At 36.7% G+C, this 24060-nt stretch overlaps 3 protein-coding genes and 1 long non-coding RNA gene across 14 annotated transcripts; 2 read left to right on the plus strand and 2 right to left on the minus strand.

The window, feature by feature from the left end:
* The first annotated feature begins 564 nt into the window (after nucleotides 1-564).
* Nucleotides 565-2976, plus strand: LOC117206124 (tigger transposable element-derived protein 4-like). Its single transcript, XM_033445160.1, has 3 exons — nucleotides 565-688; nucleotides 835-1438; nucleotides 1524-2976. Exons 1-3 carry the CDS (start codon nucleotides 565-567, stop codon nucleotides 2881-2883), a joined length of 2088 nt encoding a protein of 695 aa, XP_033301051.1. The 3' UTR covers nucleotides 2884-2976.
* A 1258-nt stretch (nucleotides 2977-4234) lies between these two features.
* LOC117206122 (thymidylate kinase) lies at nucleotides 4235-5599 on the minus strand. Its single transcript, XM_033445158.1, has 3 exons — nucleotides 5331-5599; nucleotides 5018-5177; nucleotides 4235-4943 (listed from the first exon to the last, which is right to left on the minus strand). The coding sequence occupies exons 1-3, from the start codon at nucleotides 5458-5460 to the stop codon at nucleotides 4586-4588; spliced, it is 648 nt and encodes a 215-aa protein (XP_033301049.1). The 5' UTR covers nucleotides 5461-5599; the 3' UTR covers nucleotides 4235-4585.
* A 117-nt stretch (nucleotides 5600-5716) lies between these two features.
* On the minus strand, nucleotides 5717-23877 carry LOC117206119 (protein transport protein Sec16A). 11 transcript variants are annotated; one of them, XR_004487335.1, is made up of 21 exons: nucleotides 23543-23876; nucleotides 22913-22962; nucleotides 20719-22833; nucleotides 19988-20660; nucleotides 19684-19909; nucleotides 19166-19603; nucleotides 19003-19088; nucleotides 16731-16941; nucleotides 16104-16210; nucleotides 15873-16029; nucleotides 15496-15634; nucleotides 15158-15428; nucleotides 14319-15073; nucleotides 13806-14237; nucleotides 13507-13539; nucleotides 11929-12174; nucleotides 11226-11568; nucleotides 11055-11146; nucleotides 10374-10418; nucleotides 9587-9673; nucleotides 8835-8855 (listed from the first exon to the last, which is right to left on the minus strand). XR_004487335.1 is itself a non-coding variant. In XM_033445148.1 (20 exons), exons 2-20 carry the CDS (start codon nucleotides 22916-22918, stop codon nucleotides 8775-8777), a joined length of 6483 nt encoding a protein of 2160 aa, XP_033301039.1. In that variant the 5' UTR covers nucleotides 22919-22962; nucleotides 23543-23877; the 3' UTR covers nucleotides 5717-8774. The 11 variants fall into 11 exon arrangements, 10 of the variants coding, with proteins under 10 accessions (XP_033301039.1, XP_033301038.1, XP_033301037.1 ...); XM_033445148.1 differs by lacking the exon at nucleotides 10374-10418 and having other exon boundaries at nucleotides 5717-8855; nucleotides 20003-20660; nucleotides 23543-23877; XM_033445147.1 differs by lacking the exon at nucleotides 10374-10418 and having other exon boundaries at nucleotides 5717-8855; nucleotides 15879-16029.
* LOC117206125 lies at nucleotides 10596-11155 on the plus strand. The gene is made up of 2 exons (XR_004487336.1): nucleotides 10596-10771; nucleotides 10842-11155. It is a non-coding gene; the product is annotated as an uncharacterized LOC117206125 (long non-coding RNA).
* Nucleotides 23878-24060: the final 183 nt, after the last annotated feature.

The raw sequence follows: 24060 nt of genomic DNA on the forward strand, positions 1-24060 counted from the left end.
GAAAGTGTCTCGTCAGAACGACGCCCTAGAGGAATGCAATCCAACTCGGCGTGCAAGATGAGCGATATTCGTGGAACGGTTAACGCACGGTTCTCACCGCGCATATCCATGGAAATAAAAGCTGCTTTTGCCCCGCTTCTCTGCAAAATTGCTTTCCAGAGTGGGCTGGTCTTTTTTTTCATCAACGCCGTCAGCAACTTGTTGCCGCGCTTTGGTATTCGTTGCCGAGTATCGAATTCCCCCACCAAACCTATCGGTTTTTGCAACGTGACGAGGTTCCCTTCGAAAAATTGCGATCGAGACGCGAAGGACAGCAATTAAGAAGCATGCTCGGGCGCTTTGAAATTCCAATCGACGCATCCCTCTGAAATTGATGCCGAGTAACCGTCTAATCGAGGAACGAGAAACAACGTTCGATCGGCGATCGAAAATCATCAGTGAATCCTGCAGCTATGCTCTTCGAGAAATAACTTTTTTACCCTTCGAGCGCATTAAATCACCGATTCTTACCGATACTTTATACTTTTCCAACACAGCACGAACGAGATAAACGACAAGACCACTATGAAGGCGGTAAAGGAGCGACTGTTCGAATGGGCTTGTAAGAAGTACGCGATGAATAGTCCGTTGGACAGACGTCTACTGCGAGACAGGGCTCTGCAACTGGCAAGGATAAGTGGCTCGAACGGTACTTAATCCCGTTGATAATATTTTTTATCTTTCTTTTTTCTCTTTTAGCGCATAGGAAGTCGATAGAGTAGTAGCTTCGGTTGGAAATGCAGCTAACGTCGACCGCCGATTAAACTTTGCTTCTCTCGGTGTTACCGTGTGTAGGATTCAAGTGCTCGGACAGATGGTTGACTACATTTTTGAAAGAGTACGGCTTCTCTAGCGATTTGACGAGTCAGCCGGCACCGATGTTCACCGATTACCGCGACTGGATCGACCTGATGAGATCGACGATAGTCAAGTACAGGCACAAGGATCTGTTTCACGCGGACGAGCTGACCATGTACTCGGACGTTCTCCCTTCGGGAATCCCGTGCAACGGGGTCGAAGATCCAAGGGCGATCGATTCATCGAGGAACCGAGTGACGGTTTTAACGAGCTGTAATTCCTCGGGAACGACGAAACTGCCGCTGCTCGTCTGCGGACCGTACGCGTCCAAGATAACGGCGAAAGAGCACGTTTACGATCACAGCGAGGATTCTTGCATCGGGGACGAGTTGTTCAGAAGTTGGCTGTCGAACGTGAACGATCGTATGACCGAGTCTAATCGAAAGATCTTGCTGTTTCTACGACGCGGCAGAGCTCGCGCGCTGAAGGATTTCGTAGCGAGCAACGTACAGCTCGTTTACTTTCCCGAAGATTTCCCGGCATTTTTACGACCGTTGCGGAGGGACGTTTTCCATTACGTTAAGATGGTATTTAGGCGAAGGTGAGTCTCGTGACAGTAAAATTTGATGGGAACGTTGCTTAACTTTCTTCCCTGTCGGACAACGGTGAAACGTTTGTTGTTAAAGGTACGCAGAGCGATTAAAGCGACATACCATGAAATGGAATCTTGACGACATCCTGGCGTCGCTGATCGAAGCATGGGAGTCGATACCGCGGGAACTGATAGTATACAGCTTTCAAAGGACCCACTTTAGGACCGACGACTGTTTTCTTCGGATCGATTGCGATTGCTGGAACAGCTTGAAAGTCGGTATCTCGTTCAAAAAATTCGTGACGTTCGACGACGGTCTGTCGAGCGAACCGGCGACGTACGAAAAGAACCATCGATGTCGTTGTTACGAGCTTTCCAACCGCAAAAACGTTAAACGGAGCGACAACGATTCTGTGTTGAAAAACACGCCGCAAGGTATCTCGGAAACGACTGTTCCAAAGCTACCGAACGAATCCGATCGGAACCTTCGAGCGACGCCTCTAAACGTAAAGAACCGTGCATGTAGAAAATACGACTGTTCTATGGTAACGAGTCACGTCAACGGTAACGCAAGCACAGCAACGATAACGTATAACACGAAAAAGGAAAATCTAGCGGAAGCGAGCGGCGGACGTAGAAAGTCGCAAAAGAGAATTTACAGCGAGACACGATTTTCTACGAAGGAACGGAATAGCAATCGATGTGCGTCCGAGCAGAGGAATATTAAAAATACCTTTGTATCGAAATACCCGAACGTTATCCGTTCGACTTCGTCCAGGGATGGAACGTTTCAAACAGAAGCGAACGAGATACGAGAGTCTCTCGAACCGGTCGTAGACGAAGCTTTGACTTTATCGTCCATTTCAACCGCCCAATCTAACTCCGCCAACGACCTAATCGATAATATCAATGCGACTGATCGTGAAACAATAAGGAACTCTGAACATAACGTGGTAAGAAACAATCTGACGCGGTTTAAACGCTTGAACAACGAACAAGGTGACGCAAAGAAGTGCACGAATCAAGGAACAGTACGATCTAGCATTTTGGACAAATTTAATCAACCGTCTACCTCTACGAACAATCGCAACGTTACTTGCGAAGTGATTGGCCAAGATACGCCTCGACTACGCATGGAAAATCGTAGCAGGAGTCAAAGTTCGAACGTAGTCACGAACAACGAGAACAGCTTGCCTTCCGTTCATCAGAAAATCTTGAATTTTACGAAGCAGAACCGACGAAACTCTGTTTCCAACAATTCCGAGGATGATTCTGAAACGAGCGAACCAAGGGAAAAGAAATTGAAAACGAATCATAACTGGTCTAAACAGTTCGAAACCTCTTTCGTTTTTGGTTCTCCGGATACGGATTATTCCTTCGGTGCTCGGCGTAATAAAAATATCGTGGAATCAGGTATTTTTAACATAAATCCGTTTGTTTCTCCGAGGGATTAAAATTTCTCTAAAAATTTTCAAAGCAGAGAAATTTTATAAATTATTCTTCCACGCGTATCGAAACAAGACGAAGGACGATTTTTTTAAAGAATTTTATTTCATTATACGTAACGCAGAATATTTTTGAGCTTTTTCAGAATATTCTTTTGAAATATTGTTTTTTAGTTTAAATCGGGTTATATAAATATTTATAATCGAATCATTCTGAATATCGCTATTGCTTTCGATATCTGAAACGATAAGTCACAACAATGATATACACTGTTAAAGTATAAATGCGCGTAATATGAAAAAATATATAAAATATCCAGAGTTACAGTGCTTTCTATAATACTCCATAGGAAGACAATTTTCTACCGAGATTCTACTTTCTTAACTGTATTTCCAAAAATATGAATTTGCGTAGAAATCCGCAGTCTAGTAATAGATATCGAAGTTGATACAAGTATTCGACATATGCAGACGATGTTCGGAGATTTATGATACATTGCCGTATCACTGTGGCAACTCGTACTAATCGCATGTCTGTTACTGATAGAATATAATGTATACTTGTCGTCTGCGCTTCTATTATAATTTCTGCTACTACCTTCGATCGATTCGAATCAGTATGCTTTAATTAACATATACTACAAAATGGAAGTTTATACGATATTCACCGATGTTGTTTGTTATTAATAATTAAAAACTGTTATTTATAAGAACGATCAATACACGTATGAAAAAATGGCATGCGCTTCTTATCCATATCAAAATGATAATTTATCTCTTTCAGCCAGCCTGTCATTTAAACGCTTAATAGATCTCTTTGACTGTTTCGAGACAAAAAAAATACTACATCTAAGGCCGCGAATCGTCGATTTTCGTGAAATAACTGTCATATTACATGTAGTATCGGGGAGAAGGGCCTAAGAGACGTCGAGCTAATACAGACAATGTCGCGAGAGCCGAGGCGCTGTCGGCTCCATCAATGCATTACCGGGTCCTTCAACTAAATAGCTTCGCCGAAAAGACCTACGTGACCCTGGCTACGAGCGTCTGCAGAACACGCGTGCGGTGGGCCTAGCAAAAGACAATAGAATGCTACAACGGCCAGAGAGACAGTCGAGAAGCAGAGTGCGAGTTGAGCGGATACGGAGTGTGAGTCGACGTGCGACGATATCGTAGTCGGTCCTTTTGTTATTGAATATTATTTATTAAAATACATTAAACTTTGAACTCTACCATCATCACTTGTCCTTACTCTAAGAATCCATCAGTTACTACATACATATCACATTACAAAAATAAATAAACCGATTTTATTTCTTTCAGTAAATGTATATTTACTATTAATTTCATTGTATATATTTATTTGTATATATAAGTTTGATTACCTACTCTACAAAAATATACAATTTCAAATAATATAAATCGGTGGACAAAAAGTTTTCGTATGTGAAAGCACGATCGTGCCAAGTTCATTTTCTCATTCAATGGATACACCATATATCACCTCCGAATATTAACATTTACAACGCATTCGCATTTTCTTCGTCATCCTCTTGGAGGAGCTAGGTTTCTACTGTAACGCTACTAGCTTTTATCATTAAAGAATTAGTACGAGAAATGAAAAAACTAAGATACAAGAATAGTTATTATGCTTGAGAGATACATTGATACAATTTATGCTACATTCGTAACTATATTTAAGTTATTAACCTCAATTCTCAGATCCTATAGATTCGTATAATTTGCCAACAGGTAAATCTTTAACTTGATCTATAACATCTAATATTTTCTGTAATATTTGAGAATGTATCTTTGATTTGTCGTCATCCGCATTAATTATATACCATGTTTGATCCATTATTTTCCTATAGTTGGAAGCAACGCGTGACTGAATTTCGTTATTTTCATACCGCTCATCTCCCCAATTGCTACGTGAACACTGAGTTTCGTTGGAAACATTGAGGAATATAACTACATCCGGAGAAGGTAGTCCTTTGTCAGGTGCTTTGCACCAATTTAAACATCTACCAGTTGTGGCTGCAGTATAAGCAGCACCCGAACCAGCATATCTGCAATGATATTTATAATTTATGTTATACTTAAAAATTGCCCTTTCGAGATCGATACGAAGTTTGATACTTACCTATCTATGACAACAGTAGTACCGCTAGATAAAGATCTCAAAATTTCATCTTTGCATTCCCATCGATTTGCAGAGAACAACATATGCGCTGTTTCCAATGAAAAATTTAGTTTCTTGTTCAAATAATTATTTATTATTTCTCCAGTGGCGGTTGTTCTATCTGAAAGCAACATGTAATCAAATATTGATTATTTTAGTTATCATTCGACAAGGTTATGTACAATAAATAGAGAGAGAAAATCAATCTATCGGTAATTACTCTGATATAAGTATGTGCTTAAACTTGTATGAAATTGTTAAAAAATCTGATTACCAGGAAACGCTCGTTGTTCGACCGGAATGTCACGTTGTTTCAACGCATTAACCAGCAACTTCGCCTGGGTGGATTTTCCCGCCCTGTCACATCCTTCTAATACTACCAAAGCACCACGTATCGTTGACATTATCTCTTTCGGTAAAATCTCCTATTTAATTAATATGCGTACAATCACACATTTATCAAAATTTTGGATCGTAAATAACAGTAACGCGCAGTATACGGTAGTTCACAGTGTACACGTGTCAATTATCGAAGCGGAATCGATTTAAGATGGAATCTGTATTTCAAACTTAAAAAATTCCTTTCGATGCAGATATAGTCGTAGAAAATGCATATTTACGATGAAAAAGACAAATTTGCGAAATATCGAGACTCGTATGTTGTCTTTCATATATCATTCTTTATTATAATAGCAGTAATAATGATAGGGATAGTAGTAATATTAATATACAGTATACATTTCTTATTATCCGTATTTCCCATAAACATACATCGACATTTGAATTATAAAGTGCATTAAAGATATATCGTAATATATTACATTAAGCCGAAATCGCATCATTCATAAACCATTCTATACATATATTACGTACAATTCAATTAATACTTCTGTTCAACGTTAACGTTTCATGTTAAAACCCTCTTTTGACGTTTATTAGTTTACTGCGAGTACACATATCACTTCGGCTGCATTCGGGCATATCGACAGAGGGATACAAATCGATCGAACTTACATACTCAAAATCTCAATTTTACTTAATTAAGATATATAAACCTGCTCAACAAAACCGAGGTATTTCGTTGAAATAAATTTAACATTAATTTCGCATAGAAAATCATTTTTTTCATAATCAAGACACATATTTTGCATCTTAATGCCATTTTTCACAAGAAGAATTATTCTGATTTTGATGTTGCATTTCAAGCTAAAATGTAATAATAAGTCTTTGATTTACTTGAACGCGAGAAGGACAGTTCGACAAATGGCTCTATTTAACATAGCAACATGTGAATTTGTTGTATTTCCCGAAGAGAGAGACTTATGTTTATTATATGTACAAATCATAACTTTCATTATATATCTATATATACGTATATACATGTAACATACACGAAGACGCGTTTCACATAATAATATGCTACAATTTATGCGTAATATATATATATGTCTTGAAAGCACATTACCGTGTCACGAATATAAAACCGAATAATCTAATATATTTTACAAATCTCGACAAAACCAGCTTCACTCCAATTGTGATTAATGGCGGAAAAAGAATATTATTTCACACAAACGAAATGGAGCTATTCTCTTTGCATTTTTCAATCTTACTTCCTTCGAACAGTCCCGACCAAGACCGGCCGATTTATGGAAATTACGGACATTAAAGGAATAAAATGTCATGTCTTTCTTCTTTATTTTCTGTTTTTTCCTACCAACTGATGCGCGCTATATTTTGAATACGCCCGTTCGATAATATTCGCGATGTGTCCTTGCTTTCGATCGTATTCCTATCACAAAATGCTGGACGTTAAGTGAGAAACCGATCTATAAGACTTATCCTACGTTTGTACATTGCGAGAATGTTATCCTTCGTTCGGCAGGTTGTCAAATTCGCCACTATCGCTTGGCTCATATGTAACAGAACGAACTTCCCTCGGTAATGTTCGCGAAAAATATAATATGTAATATATATATATATATCATCGAAAGCGATCACCGAGAGGAACATAGACTTTTGGAATAATCGTATTACGCTCGTAAAAAGAAAAACGCGAAATAACATCCTTGTGTATAGAAGCGTATTTGCTCGTTTCATAAAATATTTTCTCTTCCAGTTGAGCAGATTAAACTCTTTATGGCATACGGATCTGATAATTACAAACTGAAACGCTCTGACAGCACCAATGTTTTTATATACATACCAGGAACAAACGAGCTATGCACATCTCCTAGAGAGAAAACATATGCATGGTTCGATTGAACGCTGCAATCTACAAGTCAGCATTTACCTATCAGTATGAATAAGTTAGAGAATTATAGTATAACTCGTGGTTATTTCGTCAGGTGATAAATATCGTTTCGTTACATCGTACAATGAACAAAGACAAAATTCGGAATTTTTAAATGTGTAGCCTCGCTTATAATATCGAAAATAAAGCACAACGTGTACCAAATTGAAGAAGATTGCTTATAAAGAAAATATTATATCTGGTATTCGTAAACTAGCTATCAAACGATTTTTGGACAAAATTTGTTGAAAGAAATGCATTGAACGATTACGAAGAAAGGCAAAAATTCGAGAAGAACATTTTGTCGATTATTCCGGATTCAAATAGATACATAGATGGCAGTTACGCTTCTTATTCATATAATGTTGGTATAATGATATACTAGTCTGATGATTAATAACAGTACCTGCATGACAGAGATCACCCAACAATAATAAGGTCCATAAAATTTTCAGATTTCTAACATTTCTTACATTACTGATATCCGCTTCGTTTTCTATGTAATAACTGTCCTTTGCCAGCATATAAAATCAGACTCGGTGGTATATCACCATGCTCTTAGACTGTAACAAATTTCGTCCAGAATGTCGACGATACGGTCGACATTATTCTTATTACGATTATACTCACGCACAACATAAACCTGAATTTTAGTTACGAGCGCAAACTTAACACTATCCTCAACATTCGCGATCTCATACAACATAACATACATTTCTCAACAGCTGCTTTATTATTGGAATTCTCGATATAACTCATTAAAACACCGCGATAAAAACGTTCAATCCATTCGCCTTAACAACAGCAACGCATATTATTTTCGTGTTGAAATCTACGCTGTTAATAAGCGATACTTGCAAATGAATTGAATCGTAAGAACTATTTGACAAAATAAAAATATCTACGATTTGCGTGACCATATATCAACGAGATAGTTAGAAAACATTCCGTGAGAAAAACTAATGTTACAAAACAAGTACCCTGTGTAGACCTAACTAAGAACGATCAATGCGTAGAACTTTTACAAGATACAAGTTAATAAACGGAAATAAGTGAACCCTCTTAACATTAACGGCTTCTTAAACGTTTTTCTGTATTAAATTGCGATATTCATCAGATGCTCACGGTACTATTTAGAAGCAATTATATACTTAAGATACATATACATGTATGATATACTCTCCAGACATCGCATTTCTAGAGAAAGTAAATTGATCCTTGTAAAATCGAAATTGGAAATTCACATATACTTGACTAAAACTTATAACGCGTCTATTATTATTTGCTTACGTAATTTGAGGTATGTTTGCCTGTGTAATCTGCGAAAATTTCGATTCGTTTGAACAACGTGATCTTGATAAAAGGAAAAAATCTTTCGGGGTTATTCATCAGCGAATACGCGTGCTGTTGAAGATCTTGCGATTTTTATCGTGGAGGATACCGGCTCTGCTGTATGCTCTTTACTGAACGATTCTTCGTGTCGTTCGGGTTGTACATCATTGGTCCCTAAAGATCATCATTTTCTTGAAAAATAAATCACAACGTCAGATTGAAATTATATACAACTATGTCATAAATTTTACAATTTTGCAATATCAATTGAATCTTTTGTACTCTTCTTATGCCATTGTAAATTTGTTATATCATTCTTTTGTCATGAAACGATATAATATCAAGATTGAAAAATAGTAATTAAACGATCACATTTCCTTGTTACGTTTGTAATTTGGAGCTTACAGTTTGATGTGATACAAAGCATAAAATAAAAGCTTCGCAATTAACGTATAACACTGCGAGACCAAAACCATAAATACATCCTTCACCAAGCTTTCCCATAGCTTTGCCATAAAAATCTTATGAAAATAAATTGCTCGACTTTAATGAATTTAAGCTTGATTTAAGGGCGAAAGCTATATGACTGTGAAGTATGAAACGATATCTTATCTTAAATCTATTGCAAATATAAAATATATTTCAAACAGACCTATACACGTGAAATAATTTTTGAGTTAAAACGAATTCAACTATTGAAAATTTATTCATAAAAAAAAATCTCAGGTATCATTTCACTTGTAAGGGCAGTTCTAAATAGAAAATAAATACTTTGCACAATTACGAATTAATTATAAAATACGACACTGTAATAAATAAGTAAGAGTTTCTACCGTGTATTGTTGAGTAGTATTTGTAAGTGATATCACCTTTGGAATGAGAAATGTCTAATGCCACTGGATTACCTTGTTCTGTGGGAGAAAACGCGGATCCCTCATAGTGTAGCTCTGCACCTCTCGCGATAACGAGCTGGTTGAGCTCCATCGAGAGAACTGTGTGCCATATACAACACAACAATTTTGTCTCACTAACCGAATACTCATTCTATTGCTATGATTAGGTAACAAAGTTTGTGAGGATGCAATACCGACTTCCTTCTATCATAAAACAAAGATTACTACTTTTTAATAAAATTACTTCACGTAGGAGACCATGAAATATCAGAATTGTATGTAATCGGTATTGCAAATCTCTAGTATTGTCATGTATAAAACTGTGATGTTCTCTATGATAAATATACCTTTTAATTGCAAAAATAAACCATGCTAAAAAATATAATGTAAATATACTACTGCGTTATTTTAGTATCCTGTACCATATGTTAGCTTGTGACTTAAATCACCCTTCCTTGTACACCTGTTACCAGGAAATTGTGTACATGCAAAAAAAAGAAACTCTAAAGGAGTGTTGCGTAACATTATACAGAACACAAATATCAAAAAGAAGGATAATGGACAAACAAGTATTAAAAAGTGGCTTTTTAAACAGTATGCTCCGTTTTCTATCCCCTCTTAATCGTCTTTGCTATAACTCGATTTGTTCAAATGCCGTAATGTTGCAAATAATTGAAACTCGTTGCATCGAGCATACATACAATATTTACACTGTCATCCATGCTACTAGATAAACATTACAAACCATGCACATACAATACTAAAGAACAGCGTATAAAATTAATAAAATAGTTCTTACTATCGGCAACAATTATTATTTGGCTACATCATTCTGCCTCCCCGACTGCTTGCAAAGGAAACAAAAAAAAGAAAGGTGGATTAAACACAGGTTTGCGAGAAAGAGGATATCTATTGTGATCTTGGAAAATCTACCTAGTATAACGAACGTTAAAATATAATACAAAAATCATATAATTTTCAATTAAAAAGGGACGAAATAGTTTGTTTGTTCTTCGTTTGTAGGAAAAAGAAACCTAGTTAGGAATTGATACCGTTACCCATTGAATAATTCAAATAACAAAAAACATATATAATTTTTGAATAAGTATATTGTACATACGAAAATAAGAATTAATTTAAAAGACAAGAAAACAGGTATTTTTGGATAAACAGACAACGCACAAAACTAAGGAAAATGTAGAGTACATACAAATTGTTATTACGAATATAACTGTAAAGGAGAGAAAATAACATTTTAACATTACAGTTCCAGATACAGGTTTAAAGTACAACAAAGCTGCATACCAGCATACTGCAGCCATGACAAAAAGATAAAAGAGTTGTGTACAGTGAATCTGAGATTGTAGATATACACATGAAACTGTATTGTTAATGTTGAATATATGTTTGTGATGACAAAAGACCATTGTATGTGCATGAAAGTTCGCGAAGATTATTGTTCGCAATAAAAAGAACTTACCCCTTGAGATGTATTCTCAGGAACGTTCGTAGGTACGGCTGCTGTTGCTTCCGTTGAAGTTAAGAAGTCTACAGGAGCACTTGGATCGTTAACTACAAAAAGGAAGAAAAAAGAGCGATGTGATTAATGAAAATAAACTTTATGTGAATTCACGAGTTATAGAAAATTTACCTGGAGCAGGGATAAATAACTGAGGCGACGACGTAGCCATAGGTACCATTGGAGATGTTACTGGGGTTGGTATACTTGAAGGTACTGCGTTATTTTTTGGACCACCTGGATTCATTACATCTATATAATTAGCACGCATACTTCTACCTTTGGGTAATTTGAATTTGTTCACAGAGGTGTCATCTGCCTGCGAAGGTGGCTGAGATGATTGAGGTGGTTGTTCAGGCACAGGTGATCTAAATCCCATGTCAGAAGCTTTCGGAGGGGGAGCTATTGTAGCCGAATTACTATCTCCGTCTTCGTCTTTATTCATCCACTTTTTAGCAACCGGATCCCAAACGATCTATTTAAGAGATAAAGCGAAATATAAATATTATTGCGCCTCTTTATTTACACAAAGGGAGCACAAATATCTCTTTTATATGGGAAAAAGAACTAAACTACAGGGCTCAAATAATTTCACTATATAATTTTTTTGTTAGACACGAAAATTGGAATGTTAAGCCAGAATATATCAATAATTCGTTAGCTGTTAATTAAATGACCGAACATTGAATTATACTGGCCTTTCTCCCTTTCAGCATAAAAGACGTCATAATTACCATAAGTACCCGCGTGAGCCCTTAAGCGACAGAAAAGTATAAAACCAGCTATCGTAATTTTTTAATGATCTATTAAGGCTTTAATGTTTCGAAAATCTTACCGTCGGGTTACTGTCATCTGGAAGAATCATCTGGTTCCTTGGTTTTGGAGCAAGCTTGCTGAAGAGGCCGCCAAACCAAGAACCTCCGCTGTTAGAAGGTTTCTTTTCGACTGGTTTTTCCGATACTTTTTTAGCTGAAGCTGCAGGTTTCGAGGCTGGTTTCGGAGTCTCGAGGGCATCCAATTCTTCCAATGGATCGTACTGTTTTCTCGTTGACGGTGTCATCGAAATTGCCGGTTGCGATGACTGAAATAAAGTATACAATTCATCATCGCAAAGTTGCCCCAGCAAAGTCGATCACTGTTTACTGTAATAGCGTAAGTACACGTTATTTGTGCATTTAATATTTTATATACATATACATTCTTTTCTCTTCACAGAAGTATCTAACTATAACAGTAAATAGTGAAAAACTTTGCTCACATGTTTATAATCGATGTGAGATATTTTTTAAAAATTCAGGAAAATCAGTAACATGGGAAACTTTATTACATATTTAATATCAACAGATTTATATACATAAATGATATCTAAAACGAGAACAAATTACTTTGTATCAAATATTTGTGTTATTCATGCCTTCTAATAACATAAAACATTATTCATCGGAAACGTTATTTTATAAGCGGAAGAACTAACTGACGTACGAAAGTAAGTTAATATTTCTTGCAGATATAACTACAAATGTACAGTAACATTGAGGTTTTAACATCGAGAAACCTAATATATTTTCTACTCACAATCCGTTGGAACATCAATATCATAAGTTTTAGGGATGGACTTTTCCATAGGAACATCTTTGAATTTTGTTAAACGAAGGTCACTTGTTGATTTAACCGGTAAATCTATCGGGTACGTACCACCAAAAATAAGCGGTTTATATCGACACAATTCGGTGGAATTCTGTGAAGAATTCGAATAAGACCATGCATCTACTGTATCACAAATAACATCTTTTCTTCGAATATGCGGAGCTATTCTCATAACTCTTTTGTCCTCGAAATTACAATATTGCTTTAAAGTTTGATTCATACTTTCGGAAGCTATAATTGGCTTGTTTCTTGAACTTGAACCAGAATTAAACATAGAAGGAAACTCAAAATTAACCTTACTAAATTGAATATCTAAATCAGTAGTGGCCGATAAAGTCAAATTATTTTCATCTGCATCGCCAGAATTTTTGTCTTCGTTATTTTCCATTTTCTTTTTAACTTTACATTTTAGGAATATGGGCGGCTGCGAAGAAGGTGGCTTCACGTACCTACCATCTAGTTTCTTTATTTTATTTACGTCTTTCGGGTAAATTGTATTATTTGGTAAGATTCTCGGATAAGCTACCGTGATCTTTGGGTATGTTATCATTTTCCGCGATTTCATGGATTTTTCATTTAAAATAGTTGGTTTAAAAGTTGACGATATGCCCGTATAAATACTAATATTAAAATCGGAAGAATGAGGGCTAGCGCATCGATCCGAATCTGTTAATACTTTGCGTCGTCGTAATGAGCTAACATTGGTGTCATCCAATGACCACTCAGGATCGAGATTACTATCCGCAGTAACCATGTAATTACTTACTTCAAGGGTAGGTGTTTGTTCTTCTCTTTCCGTCTGTCCATATGCAAGCATTAGAAAAGAAAGAGACGAAAAAAAATGTTATTTCTACATGTACGTACAATATCGGAAGATTTAAAGATATTATTCTATGAAAGAATCAAACACGAAAAATTTAATTAGTATGTACATGTACGAGTAAGGATAATAAACACACAATAATTATACTATCGGAATATGTAACGAAATACGTGTGAAATGATACAGGATAAGCGAATAAAAACCACATATTATTATGTCATAAATTGGAACAATTAATTTACCTTATAGTTCCATTTTTCTTGCTGTTGAGAGTTGTCAATATCACTTTGTTCTGAAGAATATGTCGATTGTTGCCAATTCGTGATGGTACTATCGTTTCTTCCATAATTGCTTTGATAATAAGAGTCTTGAGTCCAATAATCCTGCTGTTGAGGTTGTTGATATTGACAAGATTCTTCGTTATTTCTCGTATACTGCATACTTTGATCATATGGATCTGGTATATTCGGTGGTAAAGATAATGGCTGCCATTCTGACTGTGTATCAGTCGTGGCTACTTCCATCACCGACGTTGGACCTTCTCTGTATTCGGGTTGAATCGTGTTCCACTGCTGTTGTTGTTTCATTTCATGCACTTCTTGATTTTGTATACTGTTATACGATTCTTGTTTTGCTTGAGGAACGTAAACTTCATTTTCGGTAATTTCTCCCTCCTGTAATAAAGTAACATCCTCGTTTCTTATACAGTTCAAATAAAATAATACTTTTAATGTTTATCTTCTATTTAAACTTACATGGCATTTACCAACAATTTCAGCTAGATTATTGAACCAAGTTAAAGTTGTAGCTTCATCGATAGAATCTTTATAGACAGGATCATGATACCTAATCCTGTCTCCTAAATTATACACGGCATTAATAAACGACTTTTTGTACTTCAATGATTCGTTAAAAATGTTTACTGCAATCTGTTCTATATATAGTAAAGCTTTCTCTATTAATCCATGATCTACCATTTTTATTGCCAAGTCGAACTTAAAAGTTTGTAGATCTACTAATGTAAAACCTGGTTCACTAAGATTTCTGGCATATTCGTATATTTCCGTGAGCATAACGGCTTCCGTTGAGGAAAATACATTGTATGCTTTCTGATGGTTTGCACCGATCAGTACAAGTTTTACATTACTTGCTCCATAGGTACCAAAATCAACTTGTGCAAGTACGTAACAGAAATGCGCTGCATAAATATCTCCTCGTGCAGAAAGTGTATCACCGAGAGTTGTAATTGAGCGACGATTAATTTCTGGATTGGCAGATGTGTTGGATATAATCATTGCTAAATGAGGTCTCCAGTCATCCCATCGAGGATCCGATATACCAGTAACAACAGCTGGCACACGGCCAGAATGAAGTTGATATAAAGTTTGCAATGGATCGTGATACGGTAAACTATTGGCAAAACGTGTCATTACAGATGCATGCGTACGTTTATCCAATTTGCTAGCTAAGAAGAGTGCATGTCCCCAAAGACCTTCGTTCATTGCATATTCTGTATATTAAAAATAATTAAATTTAAAACAAATAAACATCATGTACGCGTTTAATCTCATAAAGGATATAAATATATATTTACCTAATGCTTCTTGGACTAATCCATAAAGTAACGTATTTCTAAATTCGTCTGTTATTTGTTCAGTGCTTCTCCGTGGCTTACTTTCGACTTTTTCGGATGTCGTTGCACCATCTTGACTACCTTGAACACTATCTCCAACTGAGGCTCCCGATCTTTGAGATATTATCGATTCCCTTCTTCCTGAATCCTGCGACTTTTGCTTATTTACATCGTAAGGATATGCATCTTTATTTCTGAGTAACAATGCTGCTATATCAACGCCGACAACATTCTGGAAAACACGCGTACGATCAGATACAAAAAGTAAATTGTATGTATGTACAAAAAATATATCTCACCCCATTTTGTTGAATCAACATAATCATTAGTTCATATAAAAGTATGTATGAAGCACGATCAACCATCTCTTCGTTTGACGCTGCCCTTTTAATTTTATTCTCACAATATTCGATAATGGTCTTTTTATGAGTCACACCCCTATACAAAAAAGCGAGATATGGTATTACAAATAATGTAAATAGGCGGGGAATTATTTACAAAATGTTACAAATATAAAATTAAGTAAAATAATAATTAATGTCCAAGCATGCATATGTACTACATACATTACCGAAAACAATACAGCATGAAATTTTGTTTTTTGTAAAAATAAATTGAAATGTTCCATGCACTTAAATGAGAATACGCATGCTTAGATTATAGATATACTGATTACACTTGCTTAATTAGGGGACCAGGATAGGCACGTAAATCGCGTGCTACTGGATCATGTGAAAGTAGATTATCCAATCTAAAAATATCTACTTTGGCTCTTTCACCATCAGATGGATAAGATGGATGCACATGTATCAATGATCCAATAGAGAAACATCCTGAAAGTAAGATATTTTTATAAATCTTGTTACAGTGAATTTTGATAAATAAATGATGACACTTGAAATCATACCATACACATGTGAAATAGAGAATTTAGTTGGTGTCATACGAGCAGAGGTAGTTGTTGAATCTTCAAGCATAGATATATCAGCTAAAGTTCGTTTATCACCAGTTGTTCTGAAAAATACAATTTTTATTGTCGCACTTGGATTGAAACCAACAATAATATAATGGATCGTCGAGCAGGACAACTACAAGAAAGGAAGACAGATTGTTTCTAATAAGACCTACAAGTATATATAAATATTTTAATATATCTTAACAAATACTAACTCTAGTGAGGAATTCTAATCATCTACTTAAAGAAAGATATTTTAAATGGCAGGAAAGTATTTTAACTAAATTACTCTCAATGACAGAAAATTTGATATTTTCAATATTTCGAGCAAATCTTGAACCGAGAGAATTCTCCCGGTCTCACCTATTTAAATTTTGATAACTTGAATTCTGTCTTCGTTGTGGACTCCTAGTCCATCCGGGATACCCGAAATACGGAACATATAATGCTTTGTTTGGCGAGTAGAAGCATGCACTTGAATTTGTAAAAAATCTAACACATAATGAATGTTATAAAGTCTATAGGAAAATAGAACCAGAATATTCATCCAATACTTGCTTTAACTCCTCTAACACTTACCTTTCGTCGCAAGAACTACGCCCGGAATGGACACTTGCTCTGTCTTCAGGATAATTGACAACACCACGAGAAATGTGTTGTTGTTGATGTTGATTGGCATAATATTTATGATACCATTCCGAATAAGCAGCAGGGTTTGTACGTCGCAAATTTTCAATGTATGCATAATAGTTACTGGCATAATGAACACCATAATCGTATCCGGGATAGCCTTCAACACAAAATAATCTATTTTATTTTTTGAAACAAGAATTTAACTACACAAGGGATATATATATGTCGGAGAGGAAAGGACACCGGAGCCTTCCCTCTGGAACTTCGGGAAAATCCGTAAAGTTGTAATTAAACAATTTGCCGTCATCCTGCCCAATTGTACTTGTTTGCGATTTGTGATAAAAAATTTGAACTCAAGGCGACCAACAGCCGCCGAACGTAGCCGCGGTCAACAGGGTGATAGATATACTTGCTCTAACTCAAACGTGTACTACTCACTCATCGTAAGGCGCTACTCCCTTCGTCGATGCGATCTCAAGAAAGAATGAAATCGTTCCAGTGACGCCACCGAGGAAAACTATGGTGGGATGTGTCTATGTGCACGAGATCCTCGGATCGACGTCGCTGTCGATTGGTCGATTTGGGACAAAAGCTGCCTGTCCCTTTGCACAAATCTTAATTGCCGGAAAACCCAGGTTTTATAACGGGTCCTCGGGCTAACTAGACTTGTGCTGTGTACGTGCCTCAACATCAGGTATTCATTGTCCGAAGGAACCGTTAGCATGTTTTACTGTCGGGTACCTCTATGGGTATTTCCTTTAATGAGGGTCATAACATCACTCCGCACCTTTGTTAGACGAAGAGCCCGTCCCGTTGACCGCGGCCTTGACGTTGAGCTCAAGCGCGGCGTTCACCTTGAGCTCAAGTTTATTATCACAAATCGCAAACAAGTACAATTGGGCAGGACGACAGCAAATTGTTTAATTACAACTGTAAATTTTAATTACAACTTTACGGATTTTCCCGAAGTTCCAGAGGGAAGGCTCCGGTGTCCTTTCCTGTCCGACATATATGTGTCGGAGAGGGAAAGACAGCGGGATTTCCCGTCCGGAATGTTGGGAAAAACCCCAATACACTAGTCCGCCCTTAAGTAATAAAAATAAGAAATAGTCTTAATGTTCCAATCTGACTTTATGACGATGGGTTTGGGCTCGAAGTGACATGGCAGGTCACCGGACGTAGCCACGGTCACGGAAGGGACATGTACCTGACAGAGGTATGAAATGATTATATGGCTCTCCTTAGAACAAAGATTAACCCGAGAAGCGGGGACAGGAGTGTACAAGGGCAGCCTCTTTTGAATTAGGAGAGTTAGAGTTAGAGTTAGTTAGTTGGTTAGTGAGTTGTTGGACGAATTGCCGATTGAGTTATCGGGAAATTACCCGAATCGAGTAGCACGTTGATACTAGTCCTCCCGTGGACCGTGGATTCGTTATCGAACCTGAATTCGTTGTCACCATCATCTCGACCATCCTATTACCATTACTCGTAGCCTCTGGTAGTGTCCACATTCGTACTGATAAAGATTGGCTACATTCGCGACGGTAAAGTAAGTAAAGGTTCATCGAACGCCCCAAAATACCAACCTGACTCCGACATCAGAAGTGGGATCGGTGCCGGTTATAACACTGCAAGAGCTTACGACCGATTCCGCTGCATGATGCGCAGCTGTCAATTTGATTATGGAGAAAAATCCTCAGAAAGCAGTGCCCTGAATATAATTTCAATAACGAGCGTCGAATAGTTTCCATTTTACCCCGATTTTTGGGAGCCGAGTGTTCACCGATTAAAGAATCCGTAGTCTTGAGATTTTCTGACAAAAGAACGATTGATATAGTAGTAATGCGAGGAATGAGAAATATTGGTACATCTCAACTCTTATCCGTTGCGGGTGTTAGTGGTTTTACATTAGAGATAAATTCGTCGTGCCCTCGCTGACGGTTATTTTAAAATATGATATCGCGATTGATCGTGAAATTTTAAGTCAAGGTTTCGACGTAATATTACACAAAATAGCCTCGCTATGTGTAAGACAAATAATTAATGCCTGTAATAAAACCGCCGAAGACGAGATCGATATTAATGAAGTTGACAATGGCGTGCGTGGTAGAGATAAAAGTCTGGACTAGGGGTATTGGGGTGTATTGGGGTATTTCCCAACATTCCGGACGGGAAATCCCGCTGTCTTTCCCTCTCCGACATATATATATATGTATACCATTATAAGGATAATACGGATCTCTCGATCGCATGTAGTACTCTCGATCTCTATCATTATAGGAGGATCTACTGGACGGTCTCGATCTAAAATCCGAAAAAAATGATATATATGTACAAAATATCATGTTAAAATATCAATTGCGTGCTAAAAAGATATATACCCTCTACTATAAGGATCGTCGTAATATTCTCTCCTATATGGATCTCTTATATCGTAATCATCGTATCGTCTTGGTCGTCTATCGTCCCTTCTTCTGTCACGGTCAAGATAATCGCGATCTCTAGAATATCGTAAATCATAGTCTCTAATATCTCTTTCCCTGCGTCGTATTCCATCATCAACCCTATCTTTTCTGCGATCGTCAGGTCTTCTTCTAATGTCTCTATCATCTAGATCTTCTTTAGTTCTGCCTCTTCTATCGACCTCTTCTCTTGAATGCCTATCTAGATCGTCTCGACTATGATGCTTGCGATCATCTTCTCGATAAGGAATTTCTCGACGATCGAATTCATCGCGAGTATTATATGTCCGATCGTTTTCTCCTCCACGACGGCGATCGTAATAATAATCATCATCATATTCCCGTTCACGATCGTAACTGCAAGTTAAGGTTTAAAATCTTAAGCTTTAAATAACTTATGAATTTCTCCAAAGTTCAGTTATTATATATCTACTAACTACGCGCTTTTTCGTTCGTATTCGTATCTTCGGCGTTCCGAGCTACTGTCACGTCGTCTTTCTCTGCTATCATCTCTACTATTTCCGGATCCTCCTTCATCATCCTCATCTTCATACGAATCTCTACGATTCGATGCACTAGGAATTCCTTGACTCTCGCGTATTGATGCGCCAACAGCTTCCTCGCGTTTGTTTCTTGAGTCACCGGTCTGATCCTGTATTGCAGCTGAAATGAGATACAAAAATTTAATAATAAGTACATACAAAAATATTGAATTTACATAGATATAAAGCATTCTCTCACAGCCTATAGAAGGAACTTCTTGAGAGCCTGTAACTACTCTTCCATTAGATCTGTCATCTGGTGACTGAGTAACTTCATTGGAAGATGCACCGCCCGGTATTTGTCTAAGGTTTTCTTCAGTCTGCTGAACAGGATCTTCAGATTCATTACCTCTTCCAGGTATTTCCCGTGTCTCACTTGGTTCTAACATAATTTGGGATTGCGACTGATATCTTTCTTCTCCAGATGGATCATTTCGTGATTGTTGCGGAGGCAGAGACCGTTCTCTGCCAGATGGATCGTTTCGGCGTTCCATCGTGTCGGAATCTGATCGTGAAAGTAAAGGAACATTTCTTTCTTGTCCAGGTGGAACATCGCGCCGTTCTGATCTTTCAGACATATTCCTTAATTGAAGACCTTGCTCTTGACCAGACGGATCATTTCTTCTTGGATCAGACAATCTTTGACCAGTCTGAACATATTGTTCTTGCCCGGTTGGATCATTCCTACGTGGATCTATGGAACTTGATTGTCCCGGTACTTCGCGTAAAAAGGGAATGTCATTAGGCACTTCGTCATTTTCATCATCTTGACTTGGCGGACTCGGTTCATGTTCTTGATGAGAATCGGTTAATTCTCCGGTTTCCAGAAAAGTATTTCTATCGTTTGATGCGAACTCGTAATTATCTGGCACCTGTAAAATAATTTTACTTATTTTAACTGCACAAAAAATGTTGACTCATTTCTTTTACCTGTTCTGCCTGAAGAAGGGAATGAGATCGTGTGGACTGCTGCACAGAGGGTACTTCAATATTACTTATTTCCTGTCTAAAATCACGTGTACTGGCCACCTCCTTGGCAGAATTTGGAACTGGTTTAGGATCATTATCTAAAGTTTCCTTATTTATAGAATCTCTTGAGCCATATATATCTTGTTCCTGTAATGATGGCGTGACTACTTCTAAATTTATAAATTCTGAAGGCTGTTGGATATTTTCATAGTTCTCTACGTTTTGTTCTATACTCCATTCTTTTGGTGGACGAACATTATCTTTCGAATACAATGTATTTTCTGAGGAAAGTGGCAATGCATCCTGGCTGTACCATTGATCATATCCACTTTGTGCTATATTGTCTGAAGACTTAATGTTTGTCATTTGATATGGATTAAGCGCCGTATGATCTTGACTAACAAGATTTTGATTATCATTGGAATGAGCATTTTCTGTACCGAGTACAGCACATTCTAAAGGCAATCCAGATATATTATCAGGTGTAACACCATTATTGGAAAGCGCATTTTGATTCCACCCATCTTCAGGGTTAACAGATTGTGATTCTTTCAATTCATTTTGACTTTCAACATTTTTATTTACTTTAGTACCAAGATTTAACTGTTCTAATTTTACAGGCAACTCTTCAGTTGAATTACTTTTACCCCATTCTGTCGCATCATTTGCTAAATTAAAATCATTGTTCTCTTGCACAGAAATATTTTCAGAACTTGCAACAGTTGATATAGTTTCAGGAGTAGCGGACATATTAAGCCGAGAGTCAGATGGATATGATTTAGCAATATTTGTTTTTATCTGTGTATTAGGATCTTTAGAGCTGACAGAATTTGAAATTAATGAAGGAGCAGACCGTTTTCTTTCTTCATGTTCTATATTTGGATCTACTGCTGGAATAATATTAGGATGAATAAGATGAGATGGTATTGTACGATTTTGTTGCCAGTCATTTGTAGCAACTGCGCCAGTGACTTCTTGTTTAACACTTTCTTCTATTAAATTATTATTTTCCTGCTGTTCATGTAACCACTGAGTTGCATTATTGTCATTGGTCTTTTTCCAAGATTGTGAGACTTCAGTATTTGCTTGAGGCCAAGAATTAAATTCATCATTAGCTTGTGTTACTTGCTGACTTTGATTAGGTATTGCAGATTCGCGGTTCTGAGCATTCCATTGAGAAGACATATGAACTTGACTGGACCAATTATTTGCGTCATTCGTATCATTTATAGAATATTCTTTATTTTCAGTAGAAGGTAGAAGGTGTTGGCTTGATCTAGTTTGTTGTACTGGTGGTGTATATTGATTACCTAGATCATCAAAATTTTGTGCCTCCTTGTCCATTTTTGGATCCTGCCAATGTCCCGATACAGCAGCTGGTTTTTGCCAATTTTGTGGAGTCATTACATTTGTTTGATTAGACTTCATCCAATTATAATTGCTACCAACTAAAGTAGGACGTGATGCTTGCTCTTTTTGATTTTGTACACCTGACTTTTGTAAATATGAAACATTTTGAGATTGTTGATCACCTGCCCATTGTGGTTGATCGAAATTCATAGATCCAGATTTAATAGAATTTGTTCGAGGTGGCGGTGGTGGATATTGCTGATATTGATTATAATTTGAATAAGATGTAAAAGAATCTGTATGATTAGGAATTGGTGGCCTATTAGCAACTGTCCCTGGTATATTTCTGTCTGATGTCAAATTCTGATTGAGCAGATCATTTTTATTACCGTTAACACTTTGATAATAATGATCTTGAATGGAATTAGGTATCAACTGTCCTTGATTGGCATAAGAAGGTACATAATGCTGTTGCTGCTGTTCTGACTGTAGCGGTTGCTGTTGCTGATTATCTGCCTGTTTGTCAAAATCCCAATTCCATGAATTATTCCAAGGATCATTTGACTGTTTTGGCTGATTCAGAAGTGGTGGTTGATGTTGAACGGGATCATTTGACGATACTTCAGGCGGTACTCTAGACATTGGATTCCATATATTTTGATTATGAGTTCCATAGCCTAAGCTGTGATCTATTCTAGACCTAGTTGGTCTGGCTCTATAAGGATTCTACAAATGTGTTTTAGATATTAATATACAAGTGAAATTTTTTTACATTTCGTACAATATTTTTAAACATGCTACTCACACTCATACTGCCTCCAAGACAGTAACACTTGTTTCTTATTTATATAAAACCTACAAGACAAAAAATAATTTACATATTGCATTATGAATAAGAATTTTATTGTTATCCTACAAATTTACGTATATAACCATTTAGGAATATAAACGTATATAAACGTATATAAACATTTAGGAATACCTGACATTTTTTAACAAACATTCAAAATATAACTTTAAAAATTATTAATACACCAACAGAATACACTTTCACATACCATAAAAAACATATATAGGTCATTAGAAATCTATTTTTCAAATCTTTAATGATTCTTTCTGCTTATAAAGTAATATTTCGTAAAATAAAAATAAATTGAGATCAAAATTTACACTGGGATAGAAAATCCGTTAACACTCTTTCTGACGATAGCCTATCCTAGCTAGAAAATTTCTTGAAATTTTCCCACCACAAAACTCAAAATTACTATAATTATGTAACAAAAATCATGAGAGAGCAGTTTTTGTGCGTAAATAACACGATTGGCAGATAGGGGAAAGTTAAAAGGCAAGGAATTGAGAACGTCGTGCCGAAAGTTGAGATACCAGCTGTGATATTCAACGTTAGCGTTCAGGGACCTCTCGTACGTTCACTCACCTAGCTATCGTGTCTGACACTGGTGTCCATACGCGAGTATAAGCATTATTTTCTCCCACAAAACATTCGAATCGTTACGTTTAGCAAATTCGATCGTTTATCGAAGCAAATGAAATTTTTACGAGATCAGAAGGAAAAGTCACAAAAAGGCGGACATTTTACGAATATTATGAGGAAGATGTGGGTTAAGCACGTCACGAATTTTTCTCGTTGTCTTTCCACGCGAGCAGAACCATAGACGCGTACAGCGCGAACGCGTTGTTCTCAAACGTCAAAAAGATCTCCAATGAAATCTCGTTAGATGGCATTGTAATGTGATTTAAAATTTTTTCAAAAACAGGAAAATACTGAAACTGGACAGATTTTTACATAATAATTTGACAATAAGACCTCAAAATAATAACTCTTATAGATTTATAACAAAGTTTCAAAATATGATGTGCGCGATGAGATATTCTCATCTAAATCTAAACTAGATATTTCACAAGTAGATATGTCTATTTGTGTCTATTTTATTT

Source organism: Bombus bifarius, unplaced genomic scaffold, assembly GCF_011952205.1.
Source record: "Bombus bifarius isolate JDL3187 unplaced genomic scaffold, Bbif_JDL3187 scf7180000007996, whole genome shotgun sequence".
NCBI lineage: Eukaryota > Metazoa > Arthropoda > Insecta > Hymenoptera > Apidae > Bombus > Bombus bifarius.

Bases quoted from the DNA above. Each gene is read 5' to 3' on its own strand.
- LOC117206124 (XM_033445160.1), top strand. From the start codon at position 565: ATGAAGGCGGTAAAGGAGCGACTGTTCGAATGGGCTTGTAAGAAGTAC. The intron at 689-834 runs GTACTTAATCCC...TACCGTGTGTAG, and splicing joins AAGGATAAGTGGCTCGAACG to GATTCAAGTGCTCGGACAGA. The intron at 1,439-1,523 runs GTGAGTCTCGTG...TTGTTGTTAAAG, and splicing joins AAGATGGTATTTAGGCGAAG to GTACGCAGAGCGATTAAAGC.
- LOC117206122 (XM_033445158.1), bottom strand. From the start codon at position 5,460: ATGTCAACGATACGTGGTGCTTTGGTAGTATTAGAAGGATGTGACAGG. The intron at 5,178-5,330 runs GTAATCAGATTT...TGTTGCTTTCAG, and splicing joins CGAACAACGAGCGTTTCCTG to ATAGAACAACCGCCACTGGA. The intron at 4,944-5,017 runs GTAAGTATCAAA...ATATCATTGCAG, and splicing joins ACTACTGTTGTCATAGATAG to ATATGCTGGTTCGGGTGCTG.
- LOC117206119 (XM_033445146.1), bottom strand. The intron at 15,429-15,495 runs GTGAGATATATT...CGTGTTTTCCAG, and splicing joins TGTTGATTCAACAAAATGGG to AATGTTGTCGGCGTTGATAT. The intron at 12,175-13,506 runs GTAAGTAATTAC...ACTTTATTTCAG, and splicing joins AACAAACACCTACCCTTGAA to TCATCGCAACCGGCAATTTC.